This window comes from Scyliorhinus torazame, chromosome 14, assembly GCF_047496885.1.
Source record: "Scyliorhinus torazame isolate Kashiwa2021f chromosome 14, sScyTor2.1, whole genome shotgun sequence".
Taxonomy (NCBI): domain Eukaryota; kingdom Metazoa; phylum Chordata; class Chondrichthyes; order Carcharhiniformes; family Scyliorhinidae; genus Scyliorhinus; species Scyliorhinus torazame.
In genome coordinates this window covers 14,515,121-14,535,995 of record NC_092720.1, presented here as the reverse complement: position 1 = coordinate 14,535,995, position 20,875 = coordinate 14,515,121, and the positions used below count along the sequence as shown (strand labels likewise).

General features: G+C 48.1%; 1 protein-coding gene across 3 annotated transcripts in view; it reads right to left on the bottom strand.

Moving 5' to 3' along the window:
- The window catches only part of LOC140389533 (fibroblast growth factor 12), a 401,431-nt gene that overhangs the window by 17,530 nt on the left and 363,026 nt on the right, over positions 1-20,875 (bottom strand). For all 3 annotated transcript variants that reach the window (XM_072473728.1, XM_072473726.1, XM_072473727.1), the window contains one exon: positions 15,098-15,296. In XM_072473728.1, coding sequence (XP_072329829.1) covers positions 15,098-15,296 — 199 coding nt within the window. The remainder of the gene's footprint in view (positions 1-15,097; positions 15,297-20,875) is intronic.

Sequence of the window (20,875 nt, the reverse complement as noted above, 5' to 3'; positions counted from 1 at the left end):
CAGCATCCTTCCATTGGCCAGGATTAATTGGCAAACATCCGATTCAGGCCATTTTGTACAAATTGAGCTGAAATCACGCCACCTGAAGTTCGAGAAACCCATTTTTAAAAAAATGTTACACCTACACTTTTGAGGAATGGATGCTTTGAAATTTAGTATATGAAATTTATACAGGTGTAACACTAAAGGCAGCTGCAGTGTGGGATTAAAGACAATCTTTGCACCTTGTTTATTGTTTCTTTCCTCTCTTCTGGGGCTGTTTAGCACAGGGCTAAGTCGCTGGCTTTGAAAGCAGACCAAGGCAGGCCAGCAGCACGGTTCGATTCCCGTAACAGCCTCCCCGAACAGGCGCCGGAATGTGGCGACTAGGGGCTTTTCACAGTAACTTCATTGAAGCCTACTTGTGACAATAAGCGATTTTCATTTCATTCATTTCATTTCTGACCTCAAGGAGGCTGCAGGTCATTCTGCCAATGGCCGAGGTACTGACTCTCTCCTCTGGGTCAAAGGCCATGGGTTGAAGTTCCACCCCAGAGACCTGGACCCAATATTCAAGCCAATATTCCCAACGGCAGTACCAAGGGGATGCAGCACTGTCACAGGTGCGGTCTTTTGGATGAAGTATTAAACTGAGCTATCCATTTTGTTTATGTGACTGGGCGTCAACAGGTAAACACTTAAAACGCTTTAGCGGTTCCTTTGCAACCATTCAGGCAAACGCATTACGTACTCACAACGTGGTGTCAATGCCAAAGTGTCTTGTTACTCACCCATGATTTTGACAGGTAGATTTGCTTTATTTAAATGCAACAGTTTCGAGATATATTGCACCTTTAACAAAGGAAAAGGTCCGAGGAGATTCATAGGAATGCTTATTCAACAAAATTTGGCACCAGGCCACACGAGGCAGGTGACGAAAAGTTTGGTCGGAGAAGTGGACCTTAAAGAGCATCTTAAAGGAGGAGAGAGAATCGGAGGGATGGAGAGGTCTAGGGAGGGAATTCCAGACTTTAGATCGCAGGTGTGCCCAAGAAGCCGGAATTGGAAGGGAGCAGGGATTTCGGAGGGTTGGAGACTGGAGGGCTTTGTAGCCAGGGAGGGTATTTGGAAACCAGGGCGAGAATTTTAAAATTGAGACATTCCCAAATTGGCAGCCAATGAGCGCAGAGGGTGTTGGTGAATGGTAACCGAGTTAAGATATGGGGCAGCAACATTTTGGATGAGCCCATGGTTGCGGAACGTGGAAAATGGGAGACCAGCCAGGGACGTCTTTGAATAATTGAGCCCAGAGGAAACAGCGATGTTGATGAGGTATTTCAGTAGCAGATGGGCTGGGTCAGAGGTTGAGGGAAGATGGGGAACCATGATGCCTGTAATATAGTTCCACACAACACACTGACAGAACATGCATTTGATAAAAGTAGTGTAAACGGCAAAATACGATTCTTGATCTGCACTGATCTAACTAATCTCTGTTGAGGCATTAGTTGTGACAGGTTTCAGCCCTGGGAAGGATAAAAGTTAGATAGATTTCCTGCTTTTGCCATCATATTCAGGGCAGCATGGTAGCACAGTGATTAGCACAATTGCTTCACAGCTCCAGAGTCCCAGGTTCGATTCCTGGCTTGGGTCACTGTCTGTGCGGAGTCTGCACGTTCTCCCCGTGTCTGCATGGGTTTCCTCCGGGTGCTCCGGTTTCTGCCCACAGTCCAAAGATGTGCAGGTTAGGTGGATTGGCCATGATAAATTGCCCTTAGTGTCCAAAATTGCCCTTAGCGTTGGGTGGGGTTACTGGATTATGGGGATAGGGTGGAGGTGTGCGGTTGGGTAGGGTGCTCTTTCCAAGAACTGGTGCAGACTCAATGGGCCGAATGGCCTCCTTCTGCACTGTAAATTCTATGAAAAATATCTGTGCCTAATCATTAACCTTATGGAAAATATACACGCGTGTGATAAAGGGTGAGGACTGAGTTCCTGTTGAGGTGCTCTCTTACACATCTCCTACCTCCTTTGTCACCTCATCAATGCTTATGCCTTCAGATGTCCAGGTCCAAAGCTGTGGAATTCCATCCCCAAAACTTCTCTGCCCATCCCCTTCCTCAAGTCTCTGCTTAAGACCAACCTCCTAGCGCAAACCTTCGACCCGCTATCCTATATGTCCCCACTTTCTGCCCCAATTTTCTTCTGCCCGATTACCCCCCTGGGACGCAGCTTGGGAGTTTTCACTCAAGGCGCTATATAAATGCAAAGTGCCATTGCGATCCAATTCACTGCTGACACTCACTGTCACGTGAAAATTCACCACTTTTACGTGGTCCTGGAGGACAGACTGAGGAGGGGTGCAAATTAGGACAAAGGGGCAGATTTTAGACCTGTGCTTTGCCAGCAAGGTATGTGGTGCAGCAACCAGTCACTGAGTTACTTCAATCCTGACAATTTCACTGTCAGTCACTCAGATGGCTGTTACAGAGGTGCATCGCAGCTTCTGTGCCTGATCATTTAATAAAGTACTTCTAAATTATTGAACTCCCGAGATGCCTGTTCAGCTGTGCTGTCTTTGGAATGTTGCCATGCGTCCAATTAGCAGCATCTCATTCAAAGTTAGTGGGAAAAAAAAACCCACAAAGCATTTTAAATTATTGAAAGGGTAAGAAAGCCTTTTGCACACCCTACGCAGATATCGGCAGTCAATGCCAAGGAGCGTTTGGCTCTCACACACACACACACACATACCCTCTTAAAACTGGCCAGGGAAATGCCTGCAATCCACCCCCCCACCCCCCGCCGCCCCAGTGTCATGTGAGAATACCTTTAAGAAATGGGTGTTTATAAATGGGTGTGTATATGAATATCTGTAGTGAGCATACCTTTAAGAAATGAGTGTTTACGACTGCAGTGATGTCAGAGAGTGGGTGGAGCTGGGCCATCTGTCAGCTTTTTACTTTCGTTTTAGGCTGTTTGCTGCAGGGTGTGTTTTAGTTTCGTTTTCAGAGCTGGATAGCTTGAGTCACAGCCAGAAGGTGTATGAATCTCCCTCTGTAATCTAAAGACTGTAAATCGATCCTTTGGTGATTTAAAACGAATATCTGCTCTCAGTAGCGACTTTAACCTGATGTGCTTCTGTTTAAAGAGTTTTGTGTTAAGTCTTATGGATGTTAAAAGGACAGCTTAAGGAGTACTTAGTGTTGTATTCTTTGGGGATTGTATTTGAATTAATGGTTGCTAAGATGTTCATTGTATGTTTTAAAAAGGTTAACTTGAGTTCATAGAATAAACATTGTTTTGTTTAAAAAAATACTTTTCCATTTCTGCTGTCCCACACCTGTAGAGTGGGCCGTGTGCTCCCCACACCACAATCTATTAAAAGTTGTGGGTCAGGTGAACTTCATGATACACTTTGGGGTTCTCTAAACCCTGGCCCATAACAAATTGGGGGCTCGAGGAGATAAAAGTCTATCTATTGGATTGGCTCAGTGAAGTTAAAGACAGTGAGGGGAGAGCATATTGTGGTTGCTTTTCAGGTGCGGTATTTCAGTTTAAGTAGGGAGTGTGTTGAGGAAAATGACTCTTAAAGAGGCTCTGAAGTTTTTGGGGGTGGAGACGGTCACACGCAGTACCTTATGGACAGAGACCAAAAGCAGACTTAGGTTTGGCAAAAACATTGCAGTTAACATTACCTGACAAAATGCGAAAAGATGAGGTCACTAAGCATTTAAAGTTGCCTGAGATAGCGTGTGAGGGATAGAAACTGGGGACATGAGAAATACTCAAGTGGTAAAGGTAAAGGTGATCTGATGGGAGATAATAAAGAGAGTGTACCTCAGATTAAAAAAGAAATCCAGGACGGTGGAAAAGAAATGAAAAACTTCAAATGTCTTCAGTGTAATAAACTAGGCCATGTAAAGTCACAGCGTTGGTGGTTGAAGAAAAGCACTGGGAAGGCTGATGTGGTAAAACAGGATAAGACAGTGGGATTTGTTAGAATGGTAAAGGAAAGCCCAAGTGAAGCGAAGGAGGTGCAAAAGATTGTACAGTCTGATCAAGAGGTGATTCATAAGAAGGTGCCAGATCTTGAAGAATTTACTTGTGTGGGTAAAGTTTACTCATGTGTATCAGGAGGAGCAGGTAAAGAAGTCACAATTTTAAGAGATGTGGGAGCTAGTCAATCTTTAATGGTAAGAAATGAGGGGTTATGTAGTTTGGGATGAATGCTGCCAGAAAAGGTGGTAATATGTGGAATTCAGGGTGAGAGGTGTAGTGTTCCATTATATAAGGTAAGGTTGGAAAGTCCAGTGAAGGTTGGTGAAGTGGTAGTAGGAGTAACAGAGAAACTATCTTGTCCAGGAATACAGTTTATCTTGGGTAATGATGTAACTGGATCGCAGGTGGGAGTGATGCCTGCTGTGGCTGATACGCCAGTGGAAAATCAGACAACTGAAGTGTTGAAGGACGAATATCCTGGGATTTTTCCAGATTGTGTAGTAACAAGGTCGCAAAGTCACAGGTTAAGACAAGAGGAGAAATCAAAGAATGAAGATGAGGTTGAAGTGCAATTATCAGAAACGATTTTTGATCAGATGGTTGAAAAAGAACAAGAACAAGTGGAGGATGAGGCGGATATTTTTAGTTCAGGAAAATTGGCGGAGTTACAACAAAAAGATATAGAAATAAAACGGATGTATCAGAAAGCATATACGGAAGAAGAATCTGAGTGTATACCAGAGTGTTATTACCGTAAAAGTAATGTCTTGATGAGAAAATGGAGACCTTTACCTATGCAGGCGGATGAAAAGTGGGCAGAAGTTCAAGTAGTATTGCCGGTGGGGTATAGAAAGGAGGTGTTGCGAGTTGCACATGAGGTACCAGTGAGAGGTTATTTTGGGAATAAGGAAAACTCAAGCTAAAATCCAGAAACATTTTTATTGGCCTGGACTCCATAAAGATGTAGTTACATTTTGTCAATCAAGTCACACATGTCAAGTGATAGGGAAACCTTAAGCAGTGATAAAACCAGCACCCAAAATACCCATTCCAGCATTTGAGGAACCTTTTACAAGGGCCCTAATTGATTGCGTAGGGCCGCTTCCTAAAACAAAAAGTGGGAATCAATATCTTTTGACTATAATGGATGTGTCTACTGGGTTTCCAGAGGCCATTCCAGTACGTAATATTACAGCTAAAAAGATTGCGGAGGAGTTACTTAAATTCTTTACTAGACATGGACTACCCGCAGAAATACAATCGGATCAGGGATCAAATTTTACCTCAAGGTTATACAAAGAAGTTATGGATAGCTTAGGAATAAAACAATTTAAATCAGCTGCGTACCATCCAGAATCGCAGGGAGCGTTACAAAGGTGGCATCAGACATTAAAGACAATGTTGAGGGCTTATTGTCACGATTATCCAAAGGATTGGGATAAAGGAATTCCATTCGTATTGTTTGCAATTAGGGATGCACCTAATGAATCAACCAAATTTAGTCCTTTTGAACTAATTTTTGGTCATGAGGTAAGAGGACCACTTAAATTGATTAAGGAAAAAGTGAGAAATTGGAAATTACATTATTGGATTACGTGTCAAATTTTAGGGAACGATGAAATAGAGCAGGTGAATTGGCTAAACAACATTTAAAAGTTGCACAAAATGTGATGAAACGGGTCGCGGACAAGAAATCCAAAGTTCGTAGTTTTGCCAGTGGGGATAAAGTTTCAGTGTTGTTACCAGTGGTAGGTGAACTTTTAAAAGCAAGGTTTTGTGGACCGTATCAGATTGAAAGGAAATTAAGTGAGGTGAATTATGTGGTCAGAACGCCAGATAGAAGGAAGACTCACCGAGTGTGTCATGTGAATTTGCTTAAAAGGTACTTTGAAAGGGAAGGAGAGGGAAAGGAGGAGGTTTTAAGGATTCTAACTCAAAGTGACGAACCAAATCCAGATGATTGTGAATTTGACATACCTCAAATTAAATTGGAAAATGAGGATGTTCTTAAAAATTGGGATAAATTGTTGAGTTACCTTCCAGAGGAAAAACAAACTGACCTGAAAGTTATTGATATCACGTGGGCAAGTTTGTAGAGATAAATTGGGAAGTACTAAAATGGCTATACATGATGTCGATGTGGGAAATGCTGTTCCAATCAATCAACATCCATACAGACTTAACCCTTTAAAATTGGCACAGGTTAACAAACAGATTGAGAGTATGCTTAAAAATGGCATAATTGAAGTGAGTTGCAGCCAATGGAGCTCCCCCATAGTGATGGTACCTAAACCAGACGGTACCCAACGGTTGTGTGTGGGCTATAGAAAGGTTAATGCAGTTACAGGAACGGACTCTTATCCTATCCCACGTTTGGAGGATTGCATTGAGAAAGTGGGACAATCAGCATTTATTTCCAAACTGCATTTACTTAAAGGTTACTGGCAGCTACCTTTATCCAAAAGGGCGAAGGAGATTTCAGCTTTTGTGACTCCAGATGGTATATACCAATTCAAAGTTATGCCATTTGGCATGAAACAGGCCCCAACCACATTTCAACGGTTAACTAACAAAGTCGTTTCAGGATTACCCAATTGTGCGGTATACATCGACGATCTGGTCATTTTCAGCCAGACATGGAAAGAACATTTAAAACATCTGATGGAGTTATTCGATCGACTTCAGGAGGCGGGTTTGGTGATAAACCTAGCCAAAAGTGAATTTGGAAAAGCCCAAGTCACTTTCCTAGAGGAGTTTCCAATACGCTCAAGACAAAGGGAAATAATTTCTTGACACTGTACGGATTCAGTGCTTTTTGAAGGAGGTTATGGAGATGGTAAGGCAAAGGAGTTCAAAGGTGAATAGACGTAGGCGTGGAGGTGGGGCAGAGGGGGGCGGGAGGTGGACTGTGTTCTCCGGAGTTGGGAAGTGGGGGGGGATACAAGGAAGAGAAGGTAGTGGAGGGAGAGAAGCCGGGAAGCTGCAGCAGCGAGGTCGGGACGGGTAGTTCAGGGAAGATGCACCTTGATGGACAGCTGAGAGAGAAAAACTGAAGAAAATAACAAAGTGCGATTGAGAGACAATGTTTCTCCGGAGTGTGGATAACTTACTGCTTTCAAAGCTGCTTTACCAGTTTCTTTATAAATGTAGAAAAAGACAAGGCAGTGCAGCCCAACTGACTGAATAAAACACACACACAACCCCACACAGACACACACACACAACCCCACACACAGCCCCACACAGACACACACACACAACCCCACACAGACACACACACACAACCCCACACACAACCCCACACAGATCACACACACACAACCCCACACAGACACACACACACAACCCCACACAGACACACACACACAACCCCACACAGACACACACACACAACCCCACACAGACACACACACAACCCCACACACAGCCCCACACAGACACACACACACAACCCCACACAGACACACACACACAACCCCACACAGACACACACACACAACCCCACACAGACACACACACACAACCCCACACAGACACACACACACAACCCCACAGACACACACACACAACCCCACACAGACACACACACACAACCCCACACACAGACACACACAGACACACACACACAACCCCACACAGACACACACACACAACCCCACACAGACACACACACACAACCCCACACACAGCCCCCCACACACACACACACAACCCCACACAGAGCCCCACACACAACCCCACAGACACACACACACAGCCCCACACAACCACACACACAACCCCACACAGACACACACACACAGCCCCACACAGACACACACACAGCCCCACACAGACACACACACACAACCCCACACAGACACACACACAGCCCCACACAGACACACACACACAGCCCCACACAGACACACACACACACACAGCCCCACACAGAAATACACATACAACCCCTCACAGACACACACACAGCTCCCCACACACAGCCCCACGCAGAAATACACACACAGCCCCACACACCGCCCCACACAGACACACACACAGCCCCACACAGAAATACACACACAGCCCCACACAGACACACACACACAGCCCCACACGGACACACAACCCGCCCCCACAAACACACAACCCCACACAGACACACACACAACCCCACACAGACACACACACACAGCCCCACACAGACACACACACACAGCCCCACACGGACACACAACCCGCCCCCACAAACACACAACCCCACACAGACACACACACAACCCCACACAGACACACACACAACCCCACACAGAAACACACACACAGCCCCACACAGACACACACACACAGCCCCACACGGACACACAACCCGCCCCCACAAACACACAACCCCACACAGACACACACACAACCCCACACAGACACACAGCCCCACACAGACACACACACACAAACCCACACAGACACACACACACAATCCCACACAGACACACACACACAACCCCACACAGACACACACACACAGCCCCACAGACACACACACACAACCCCACACAGACACACACACAACCCTACAGTTACACACACAACCCCACACGGACACACAAACCCCCCCCGCACACACACACACAACCCCCCCACACACACAAAACCCCACACAGACACACACACACAACCCTACAGACACACACACAACCCCACACGGACACACAACCCCCCCCCCACACACAACCCCACTCAGACACACACACAACCCCACACAGACACACACCCATACTCACACAATCCCACACACACCCATACTCACACAGACACACACGCACAACCCTACAGACACACACACAACTCCCCTCCCCCACACACACACGTAACCCGACACAGACACACACACACAACCTCACACAGACACACACACACAACCCCACAGACACACACACACAACCCCACACACACACCCATACTCACACAATCTCACACACACACACGCAGTCCCACACACACACAATCCCCCACACACACAACCTCACATAGACACACAACCTCACACAGACACACACACACAACCCCACACAGACACAACCCCACAGACACACTCACACAATCCCACACATATGCTGAAACAATCCCACACCGCCACACACACAATCCCACACAGACACACACACACACACTCACACAATCGCACACAGACACACTCACACAATCCCACACAGACACACACACACACAGCCCCACACAGACACACAGCCCCACACACAACCCCACACAGACACACACACAGCCCCACAGAGCCCCACACACACAACCCCACACAGACACACAGCCCCACACAGACACACTGCCCCAGACAGACACACACACACAACCCCACACAGACACACACACACAACCCCACACAGACACACACACAACCCCACACAGACACACACACACAACCCCACACAGCCCCACACACACAACCCCACACAGACACACACACAGCCCCACACACACAACCCCACACAGACACACACACACAGCCCCACACACACACAGCCCCACACAGAAATACACACACAACCCCACACAGACACACACACAGCCCCTCACAGACACACACAGAGCCCCACACACACAGCCCCACACAGAAATACACACAGCCCCACATACCGCCCCACACAGACACACACACACAGCCCCACACAGAAATACACACACAGCCCCACACAGACACACACACACAAACCCACACCGACACACACAACCCCACACAGACACACACACACAGCCCCACACAGACACACACACACAGCCCCACACAGACACACACACACAGACACACACACACACACACAACCCGACAGACACACACACAACCCCACACAGACACACACACACAACCCCACACACACAACCCTACAGACACACACACAACCCCACACGGACACACAACCCCCCCCACACACACACAACCCCCCCCCCACACACACACACAACCCCACACAGACACACACACACAACCCCACACAGACACACACACACAACCTACAGACACACACACAACCCCACACGGACACACAACCCCTCCCCCCCACACACACACAACCCCACACAGACACACACACAAAACCCCACACAGACACACACACACAACCCCACACAGACACACACCCATACTCACACAATCCCACACACCCATACTCTCACCATCCCACACAGACACACACGCACAACCCTACAGACACACACACAACTCCCCCCCACACACACGCAACCCGACACAGACACACACACACATCCTCACACAGACACACACACACAACCCCACAGACACACACACACAACCCCACAGACACACACAACGCCACACACACACACAGACACACACCCATACTCACACAATCTCACAGACACACACACAATCTCACACAGACACACACACACAACCCCACACAGACACAACCCCACAGACACACATACACAACCCACACAGACACACTCACACAATCCCACACAGACACACACAACCCCACACAGACACACACCCATACTCACACAATCCCACACACCCATACTCACACAATCCCACACAGACACACACGCACAACCCTACAGACACACACACAACTCCCCCCCACACACACGCAACCCGACACAGACACACACACACATCCTCACACAGACACACACACACAACCCCACAGACACACACACACAACCCCACACACACACCCATACTCACACAATCTCACAGACACACACACAATCCCACACAGACACACACACACAAACCCACACAGACACACACACACAGCCCCACACAGACACACTCACACAATCCCACAGATACACTCACACAATCCCACACAGACACACAAACACAATCCCACACAGAAGCGCACACACACATACTCACACAGACACACACACACACTCACAAAATCCCACACAGACACACACATACATACTCATAAAGACACACACATACACTTACTAATAGAGACACACGCATGTACTTACACAGACACTCACACAGGCACACACATGTACATACCCACACAGTCACACGTATATGCTCACACAGACACACATATATACTCACACAGACTGTCATGTGAGAGTACTTTTAAGACATGGATGTTTAAGCAACGTACCTTTCAGAAAACAGTGATGTCAGAGAGTGGGTGGAGCTGAGGTCAGGTCAGCCATTTTGCAGTTTTAGTTTTGCAGTTTCAGTTTTGAAAAGAGCTTGGGGAGTGTCTGTGTTTGCAGTGAGCTGGATCTCTGCCATAAAAGACTATCTCTGGATCATTTGGGTGATTTAAACTCATAATTGTAAAGCCTTTAACCTGATGTGATTCTGTTTAAAGGAGTTAAGTCTCTTGGAAGTTTGAAGGAACATTTTGAGGAATTATTTACTGTTGCAATATTTTCTGAGTTATCTTTGAAGTAAGGGGTGTTAAGAGATCCAATGTTTATTTAAGATGTAAAGTTGAGTTCATGGAATAAACATTGTTTTGTGTTTAAAAACCCACGTGTCCATAATTGTAATCCCACACCGAGGGAACAAGCCGTGTGCTAGGAAAAGCAACAAATCCATTAAAGGGGGAGGTTGGTTGAACTCCATGATACATTTTGGGGTTCTGAAAACGCCTCGCCCATAACACAGACATACACATGTACATACTCACAGACACACAAGTACATATTCACAAAGACAGACATGTACATACGCACACAGACACACACATACACTTACTCACAGACACGTACATACTCATAGACACAGACATACATACTCTCACATACATACACACATACTCACACAGACACACACATATATATATATACTCACACAGAGACACATGCTTCTACTCACACAGAGACACATGTACATACTCACACAAGCACATACATATTCACACACACAAACACACATGAACATACTCACACAGACACGCACATACATACTCATACTGAAACAGACACAACCTGACACAGACACACATGTTCATACTCACAGTCAGACAGAGGGCAGAATCTTCTGCCTTCCACTGTAGCGATATCAGTGGTGGGAGGACATTTAATTAGGCAGGAGGGTGGCTGATGAAAGCCCTAATCTTCCCTTCTCCACCCTGTGGCGTTAAGGTTCAGTTACCAGCCATTGGTTTTACAACGCACGGTAGCATCTTGGTTAGCACAGTGGCTTCACAGCGCCAGGGTCCCAGGTTCGATTCCCGGCTTGGGTCACTGTCTGTGCGGAGTCTGCACGTTCTCCCCGTGTCTGCGTGGGTTTCCTCCGGGTGCTCCGGTTTCCTCCCACAGTCCAAAGATGTGCAGATTGGCCATGATAAATTGCCCTTCGTGTCCAAAAAAAGTTAGGAGGGGTAATTGGGTCAGGGAATAGGGTGGAAGTGAGGGCTTAAAGTGGGTTGGTGCAGACTCTATGGGCCGAATGGCCTCCTTCTGCACTGTATGTTCTATGTTCTATGTATATGTTCTCCCCAGCGGGACTCACTGTGCAGGAAGCCGGAAAAGCAAACACTGTTGGAAGTCCCTCATTCACTGATTGAAGGACCCAGCATCCAGAAGGAGGCGGCTTGCTACCAGACACCCCCCCGGCCTTGTTGGTGACACTGCTCCCACCATCACTCACCCGTGCCGGGTTCCATGGTGATCCCGGTCTCAGGTGGCTGTAGTACCAGCAGCTGCCAACGCCTCCTCAGTGGCGCTGCTGATCAACGAAGAGCTGTTGCCTTCTGATTGAGCAGCAGGTCTCGGTGGGCAGGGCCTTCATCCTCAAGGGTCCTGGGTACCGGGCAAGGCATGCCGCTGCCCAGGTAGGTGCTGACCAGTACTTATTTTGAAGGGCCCACCGAAAAAGTGGCGGCTTGGGGGTCTCGTTGGCTCTTCAGCCCACAGGCAAGATGCCCGTCACTTCCATTAAAAACATGTTAAACACCCAAACATATATGTACATAATCACTCACATTCACAAACATAAACACTCATAAATAGGCACAATCCCACACATAGATAGAATCAATCACACATATCCTCTCTCACACATATGCACAATCACAAACACACAATCAGTCCTGGGTTTTATGAGTTAATTGATTATTCCACTTCTGAAATTAGACTCCCCATTTCCATTGAAACAATGCAATACCATAAAACATACAAAACATATGCTTCCCTTTCCACCTGTGCTCATGCTAAACATGGTCTTTTCATTTTGGACAGTGCTACTCGTGTACAAATCAGTACTGCAATCCACCTTTAGCTGTTCATTCCCCTCTCCAAAGTTACATTCGCACTTCCGAGGCTTTGACCGCCCATTATCCACGGTTCTCTGCAGCTGTTGCTCCCCCGCCCTCATCCATGTCCCCCACTTGATCCTTGCTTTCCCCATCCTCACCGTTCACCCTTGTATGGGCCCCCCCCCCCCCCCCCCCATCTCTGGCCGCACAAGACCATGAGGATGGGGTGTGAATACCTCTGATGAACAAGCGATTGGGCCAATCATTGGCAGATCTGGCTGGAGCTCATGAAGTCAATCACTTTGTCATTCCACACCAAACACAGATGGCGTTTAGCTAGTGTTATATTTTCTGGTCGGAACCTCGTCCTTTTCTTAGATGGTAGCCCTTGACTGCGAAAACATTCGCCGCCTGTTTACCGGTTCGCAGAGCCAGCTACACGCATTGCCTGACAGGCACACGCAGGGGGAGATGTATCGTGCACCACCCCACCACCAAGCTCTGTGACTTATCACTTCTTCCATTTAATGGTTGGGAAATCAAGACTCCAGCGCAATGTTGTCAGCCCTCCAGGACAGGAACTGAAGACTAATCTTCAGGACACTCCAGTGAGCAATGGTCCGGGAGGAAGTCGCATTAAAAAGATTTAATTTTAATTTTCTTTGAACGATTTTATGTCTGAATTAGACAGACATTGGAGATGGGGGAAGACGGCTGTGAAAAACCCATCCAATCAGGTACTGAAGAGTATTTGCGCCTTTCAAGTGGGGCGACGGGACAAGCCAGTGGCGGACACGGAGAGGGTGGGTGGGGTGCATGGCAGTTGGGGGCTGAAGGTCATTGATGATACTGCGAAGAACACCCCCAACCAGAGTTATGGAGTGATAGAATCTGCCAATACTGAAGGAGGTCATTTGGCCCATCAAGGCCTGTGTTAGCTCTTTGAAAGAACTTTCCAACTTAATCTCATGCCCTAGGTTTTTCTCCATAACCCTGCAAATTAGCTTTCCTCGTGTACACGCCCAATTATCTTTCGAAACTTCCTGTGGAATCTGATTCCACCACCTTTTCTGGTGGAGAAACAGTTTTTCCCGACGTGTTTGATCAAACCCCACATGGGGGAGGGGGCACAGAGCACAGTGGTTAGCACTGTTGCTTCACGGCTTCAGGGTCCCGGGTTTGATTCCCGGCTTGGGTCACTGTCTGTGAGGAGTCTGCACGTTCTCCCCGTGTCTGCGTGGGTTTCCTCCGGGTGCTCCGGTTTCCTCCCACAGTCCGAAGATTTGCAGGTTAGGTGGATTGGCCATGATCAATTGTGTCTTAGTGTCCAGGAATGCGCAGGTTAGGTGGGGTTATGGAGATAGGGCGGGGCAGTGGGCCTAGGTGGGGCGCTCTTTCGGGGGTTCGGTGTAGTCACGATGGTCTGAATGGCCTCCATGTGCACTGTAGATTTCTGAACACCTCTATTCTCTTGCCCCTCAGCCTTTTCTGCTCTCAGTGACCCAACTTCTCCAACCTGTGCTGTCAGTCTGAATTTACAGAATTACTCTAAATAAGATTTTAGCAGGCAAATCTGGTTACATGGGTTAAAAAAAATCAACAAAGTTTTGAGTCCTCGAAAAGTTTTGAAGAGCTTTCTCTCCATAAAACTTAGCTGCGCTCTTCACCTTGCCAGGAAATCTCATGCAGCAGGTGATCAATCTTTGGGGCTCTGATAGGGGGTTTTCCTCACTCCCGGCACAGCGCACAAAGCTTGGGGTTCACGGTAAATGGTTCTGACGTCCATTTAAAAATCTGAGTGAGCATCAAGGCTAGTCAGTCACATCCACCCAATCAGCGTCCCCCTAAAACCCTCCCACACTTCAGCTTTACAAGTAGAAGAAGAGGAAGTCTACCTTCGATTGGTTTGGGTAGAAAATGGGAGGATGGCTTTGTTTTCTTTACTCGGTTCCCCTTCATGACCTGGCCTTCTTTGTTCAGTCCCAGGAACCAGGCTCTGCCTGACTCCTGCTGCCGGTATAGAGTCGAGGAGTAGATGACGTAATAGTTCTCAAAAACAGACTCCTTGAACTTGCATTCTGCCGTGAAAAGTTCCTGTGGCAAAAAACACACAATAAAAAAACATGATCGGCTTGCTGCAAAGTGACAATGGGCACCCGGGCGCAAGCATGAATTACCCTGCCTGCATTTCCTCTGTTTCACACACATGTTAGTTGCTCGACGTCTAAATTTTAAGCTGACGCGAAATGTTGCTAGCTGTAGGCCACTTGCACCAACCTCTCTTCACCCATCACCGGCTGTGTTGACTGACCTACAATGATTACTTGCAAAACAGATTAGAGGGATAAAATAAAGGTTAGCCTGGCTCACAAGTGAATCCCGGAGACATCAATGAGCCCAGTTTCTTCGGCTGCTGGCTGCGGTGTTGCAGCATGCAAGATTTCAGACCTCAACAATGCAATTTTCCACAGCAGCAAACATGACGTTGGACCTTGATGTAAATCTGCCCGCGCGATGGCCGGATTTTTCCACGGCGGAGGAGACACAACATTGAGCGCCGTTGTGACCAGGTCCCGCTGAACGCAATGGCAATTTGCACGGTTCGCCGGCGGGAGTGGAAAATCCCGCCCAATGGGTGGGAGCGGGTTAGGGCGGAGTCAAACCCAAACATTTCGTGGAACCTGACCCCAAACCTGACCAGCGTGCGCATGTCCCAGTTATTACTTTGCTGTGTATAAATTGGCTGCCAGGTCTTCCTGCAACTGACCACATTCCAAAAGATATTTCATCAACCGTGATGCACTTTGGAAAAACGCTGAAGGACGCCGGGAAAATGCAAATTCTTTTATCTTGATCCATGAAAATCAATAATATTGGGAAGTGCGAATTTCATTCAGCGTACAGCAGCTGTTAGGACATAGGAGCATTTGGATCTTGACTTGATGGTGTTACAGCTTGACAGGTCTTTCCCAAGCAGCTGTCACAATGTACTGTCAATGTATGTAAATGTTCGAGGTTAAAAACGAGAGCACAACACATTGCAACATTGAATGGCCAAAGAGACAAAAAGCGCGGCGTTCCGCACAAATTAAATTGTGTCGAGACATGTTCACGAAAGGTGGAAATGGACAGAAATGTCGTCAAGGCTTATCTCCAAGGACTGCTACAACTCATTCAAAGTGTAAAATTTCACAATGCCTGATACATCCTGTTATAATGAAAATTAGCCCTTGCTATTACACAGGACCTTCTCATGTCAGAGTGCCTGAATGCTATTTGTAAATTATTATATTTTTATGTGTTTAAGGTGATCAAAGTTGACGGACTGGAGAGAAACTTCTTCTTGTGTCTTGGGTTAGACCGTGTCCGGAGTCAATGCATTTAGTTCTGGGCATCACATCTCAGGAAGAATACATTAGCCTTGGAGGAGATGCTGCATCGGGTGATGGGTTAAACTGTGAGCACAGGTGCACAAACGTGGCCTGTATTTGAATATAGAATATTGAGAGGCATTTCAAGGGCTCTCCTGTCGTGGGGAGAGTCCAGAAGAAGACAACGTAAACTTAAAATTGGGGCCATATTGTTCAGGGATGATGTCAGGAAGCTCTTCCTCACACAAAGTGGAGTGAAAATCCTTTTCCCCCAAAGAGGCTGCTTTGCTAATACTGTAAAACTTGGTATCCTGTACCCTTCCACTAGTCTCAATCTCCCTCCCGGAATTTTATGGTTTGGCACTGTATGGAATAACAGCAGTGTTTTGCGACATCAAAAAGAACAGTGTCACCAACAATGGTACTGACTCTCCAGTTTAGAGTTGAGAAGGGGAATCTAAATCAAAACGTGTTCCACGGAGCACTTGAGAACGTGAGTTGCTTTTGTGGGTTTACCCTTTGACACGGGAGAGATCTCGCTTGCTTTTCTTCCAAACCATACCATGGGATCTTTACCAGCCATCGAAAGAGGCAGAGGAGGCCTCAATTTAATGTGTCATCTGCCTCCAACAGATCAGCCCTCCCTCTGTAATGCACTGGAATATCAGCCTGGACTTGGTGCTCAGGTCTAGAGTGGGACATAAAACTAGGACCTTCCGAGTTAGAGTTAAGAGTGCTGCCCACTGAGCCCATGGCTGAATCTGTAAGGGAACAATTTGCTTATGTAAAATAATTAGTGTTCGGCTCCATTTAACCATTCAGCAGTTAAAAATCCAGGTACTTGTGGGCATCCGCGAGTGCCAACGGCAGAGGATAGCGGGGCTTCTGGATCTCACTCCATCTGCCCCTCAGTCCCATAGAGGAACCCAGGGCCCCTCAACCTCCCATTGGAAGGAGGATCAGCTGGTGCATATCCCGGGGCCTTCCACCCAGGACACTCTGGGGCTGTCCAGCCCATCTGACTCCCCCCCGCCCTCCCCCCTTCCTGTGACTGACACAGCTCCAGCCGCACACACGGTAGAGGGCAGCGGTGGCACACCCAACAGCAGGTTGGATGCATGGCGGCTCTCGCTCCTCCAGAAGCCGTTCGCCAAGGTCATCTCAGACAACAAGGCGTGACAGACAGCAGACCACCCCCCACCTCAGCAGTGGATCCTCAGGAAACACTCAGACTAGCGGTACAGATAGGAAGGTTAAAAAAAATAGCATCTCAACCTGGGCACGGGTCATGTTAGGCACTTTTACACCTTGAACACGCATGTTGGTATGTCAACACCTATGTTATGTATTAAATATCACCTGTTGCAACCTCTTTGAACCTCCCCGCTCTCATTTGATTGCTGCATGTCCTCGTGGGGTATTACAGCACAGAAACAGGCCCTTCGGCCCATCTCGTCCGTGCCAGCTATCAAGAAGCTAGCTCCTCCAATCCTATTTTCCAGCATTTGGCCAGTAGCCATGACGTTTCAAGTACTCCCCTAAATACTTCTTAAAATTGTGAGGGTTCCCGCCTCTACCACCCCCTGGTCAATGCCTCCTCCACTAAGGGGAAAAGTACCTTCCTGCCCAATCTACCTCTGTCCTTCATGATTTTATACACCTCAATCAGATCCCCCTTGGGCCTTCACTGCTCCAGGGAAAACAACCCGAGCCTATGCAGTCTCTCTTGAAGGCTGAAACGCTCCAGCCCAGGCAATGTCCTGGTGAATCTGCTCTGCACCCCCTCCAATGCAAGCACTTCCCTCCTATCGTGTGGTGACCAGAACTGCACACAGTACTCCAGCTGGGGCCTAACCAGAGTTTTATACAGCTCCATCATAACCTCCCTGTCCTTATGTTCAATGCTATGTGACAAATGGAGGATTTTAGGAATATTGGATCCTAAATATTGTGGCAATTTAAGGGTTAAAAACCTGGGCTTTGAGTGTGTTTGGCGGCAGTGGTCATATTTTTTAAAAAGGACTTTGTTTTTCAGGGCCTGGGAGCTTTTAGGAGGCAGAAGGTGACATTGACCAGAGGAATGTATTTTTCAGTCTGGGCTAATGCACTGTGTGGTTTGATTGGGGAAAGTCTGGGGAGTTAATGCACTTTCAGCCTGGAAAGTTAATTTGTTTTTTAGCTTGGGGAGATGATGTCAATGCTGGGTAGAGCTAAGGGATTTAGAGACATTTTGAGAACGCTTTGGAGAGGAATTGAAATCTAATCTGTCTGACCGGCCTACAATTTCCTGTCTTCTGCCTCCCTCCCTTCAGTTGTGTTATATTAGCCACTTTCCAGTCCTCTGGGACCCTCACTAACTTCAGTGATTCCTCAAAGATCATCCCCAATGCCTCCACAATCTCCTTCAGAAACCTGGGATGAGCTTCTGTTGTTCCTCCCGAATAACCCCCAAAGATTCCTGCCATTGCTGTTCCGCTGCCTTCCCTGCTAAGACTTCTTTTCCAATCAACTCTGGCCAGTTCCTCATAGAACACAGAACATGCAGTGCAAAAGGAGGCCATTCAGCCCATCGAGTCTGCACCGACCCCACTTAAGCCCTCACTTCCACCCTATCCCCGTAACCCAATAACCCCTCCTAACTTTTTTGGTCACTAGGGGCAATTTATCATGGCCAATCCACCTAACCTGCACGTCTTTGGACTGTGGGAGGAAACCGGAGCACCTGGAGGAAACCCACGCAGACACGGGGAGAACGTGCAGACTCCGCACAGACAGTGAGCCAAGTCCGGAATCAAACCTGGGACCCGGGCGCTGTGAAGCCACAGTGCTAGCCACTTGTGCTGCCGTGTTGCCCAGTCCTCCCTCATGTCTTTGTAGTTACCCTTATTTAATTGTAATAGTTACAACTGATTGCAGCTTCTCCCTCTCAAACTGCAGAGTGTATTCTATCATACTGCAGTCAATATAATATGGGTAAATGTGAACTTGCTCACGTCTGTATTCTTCCTGCCAAAGCAGTATATCATTTAAGTGCTGAGAGATTGCAGAACTCGGTGGTACAGATGGATTTGGGCGTCCCGGTACAGGAATCACAAAATGTTAGTGTGCAGGTACAGCAAGTGATTAGGAAGGTCAATGGAACGTAGACGTCTATTGCAAGGGGAATTGGATATACAAGTGGGGAAGTTTTCTTGCTTCTGCACAGGGCCTCGGTGAGACCACGTTTGGAGGACTACGTACAGTTTTGATCTCCTTATTTGATAAAGGATCTAATTGTGGGAGAATCAATCAAGAGGAGGTTCCCTCAACTCATTCCTGGGGTGAAGAGCTAATTGTACGGAGAAGGGTTGGTCTTTTTACCCCTTGGAGATTAGAACGAGAGGTGATCTCATTGAAACACATAAGATCCTGATGGGACTTGAGAGGGTGAACACCGGGAGGGTGTTTCCACTTGTGGGAGAGGCTGGAACTAGAGACATGATTTAAGAATAAGGGCCAGGATTCTCCGACCCCCCGCCGAGTCGGAGAATCCCTGGGGGGAGGCGCGAATCCCGCCCCGCCGCCCCGACGCCGGCTTCCCTATTCTCCGGCGCCGTTTTTCGGGGGCTGGCGGGATTCCCGCCACGCCGGTTGGGGGCCGTTGACAGGGGCTCCCCCGGCGATTCTCCGGACCGAGTGGCCGTCCAGTTTTGGCCAGTCCGCCGGCGTGAATTACTCACCTCACGCACGGCGGGACCTGGCAGTTAAGTGTGCGGGGGCGGTCCTGGGGGGGGAGGGGGCACGGGGGGATCCGACCCCGGGGAGGGGGGCGCACGGTGGCCTGGCCCGTGATCGGGGCCTACCGATCCAGCAGGCAGGCTGTTTCCGTGGGTGCCGTGTTTCCTCCACGCCGGGCCCCTGCAGGGCTCTGCCGTATTGCCCGGGGGCCGGCGGGGAAATATGCTGTCCGGTCTGCGCATGCGCGAGATCACGCCGGCTATTCCGCGCATGCACGAACTCGCGCCGGCCCTTCGCCGCCGGCTGGAGCGGCGCCAACGACTCCGGCGTCAACCTAGCCCCCGAAGATTTGGAGAATTCCTCATTTTCGGGGGCTGTTGACGCCGGAGTGGTTGCCGCCGGTTCTCCTGCCGGCGTGGGGACTCAGTTCGCAGAAGGGAGAATCCCGCCCAAGAAGTCTCCTTTTGAGATGAGGAGATTTTTCTCTCTCAGAGGGTCGTTAGTATGAAGAATTCTCTTAACAGAGAGCAATGGAGGCTGGATCATTTAATATATTCAGATTCACTGCAGCTTTAAACAGATTTT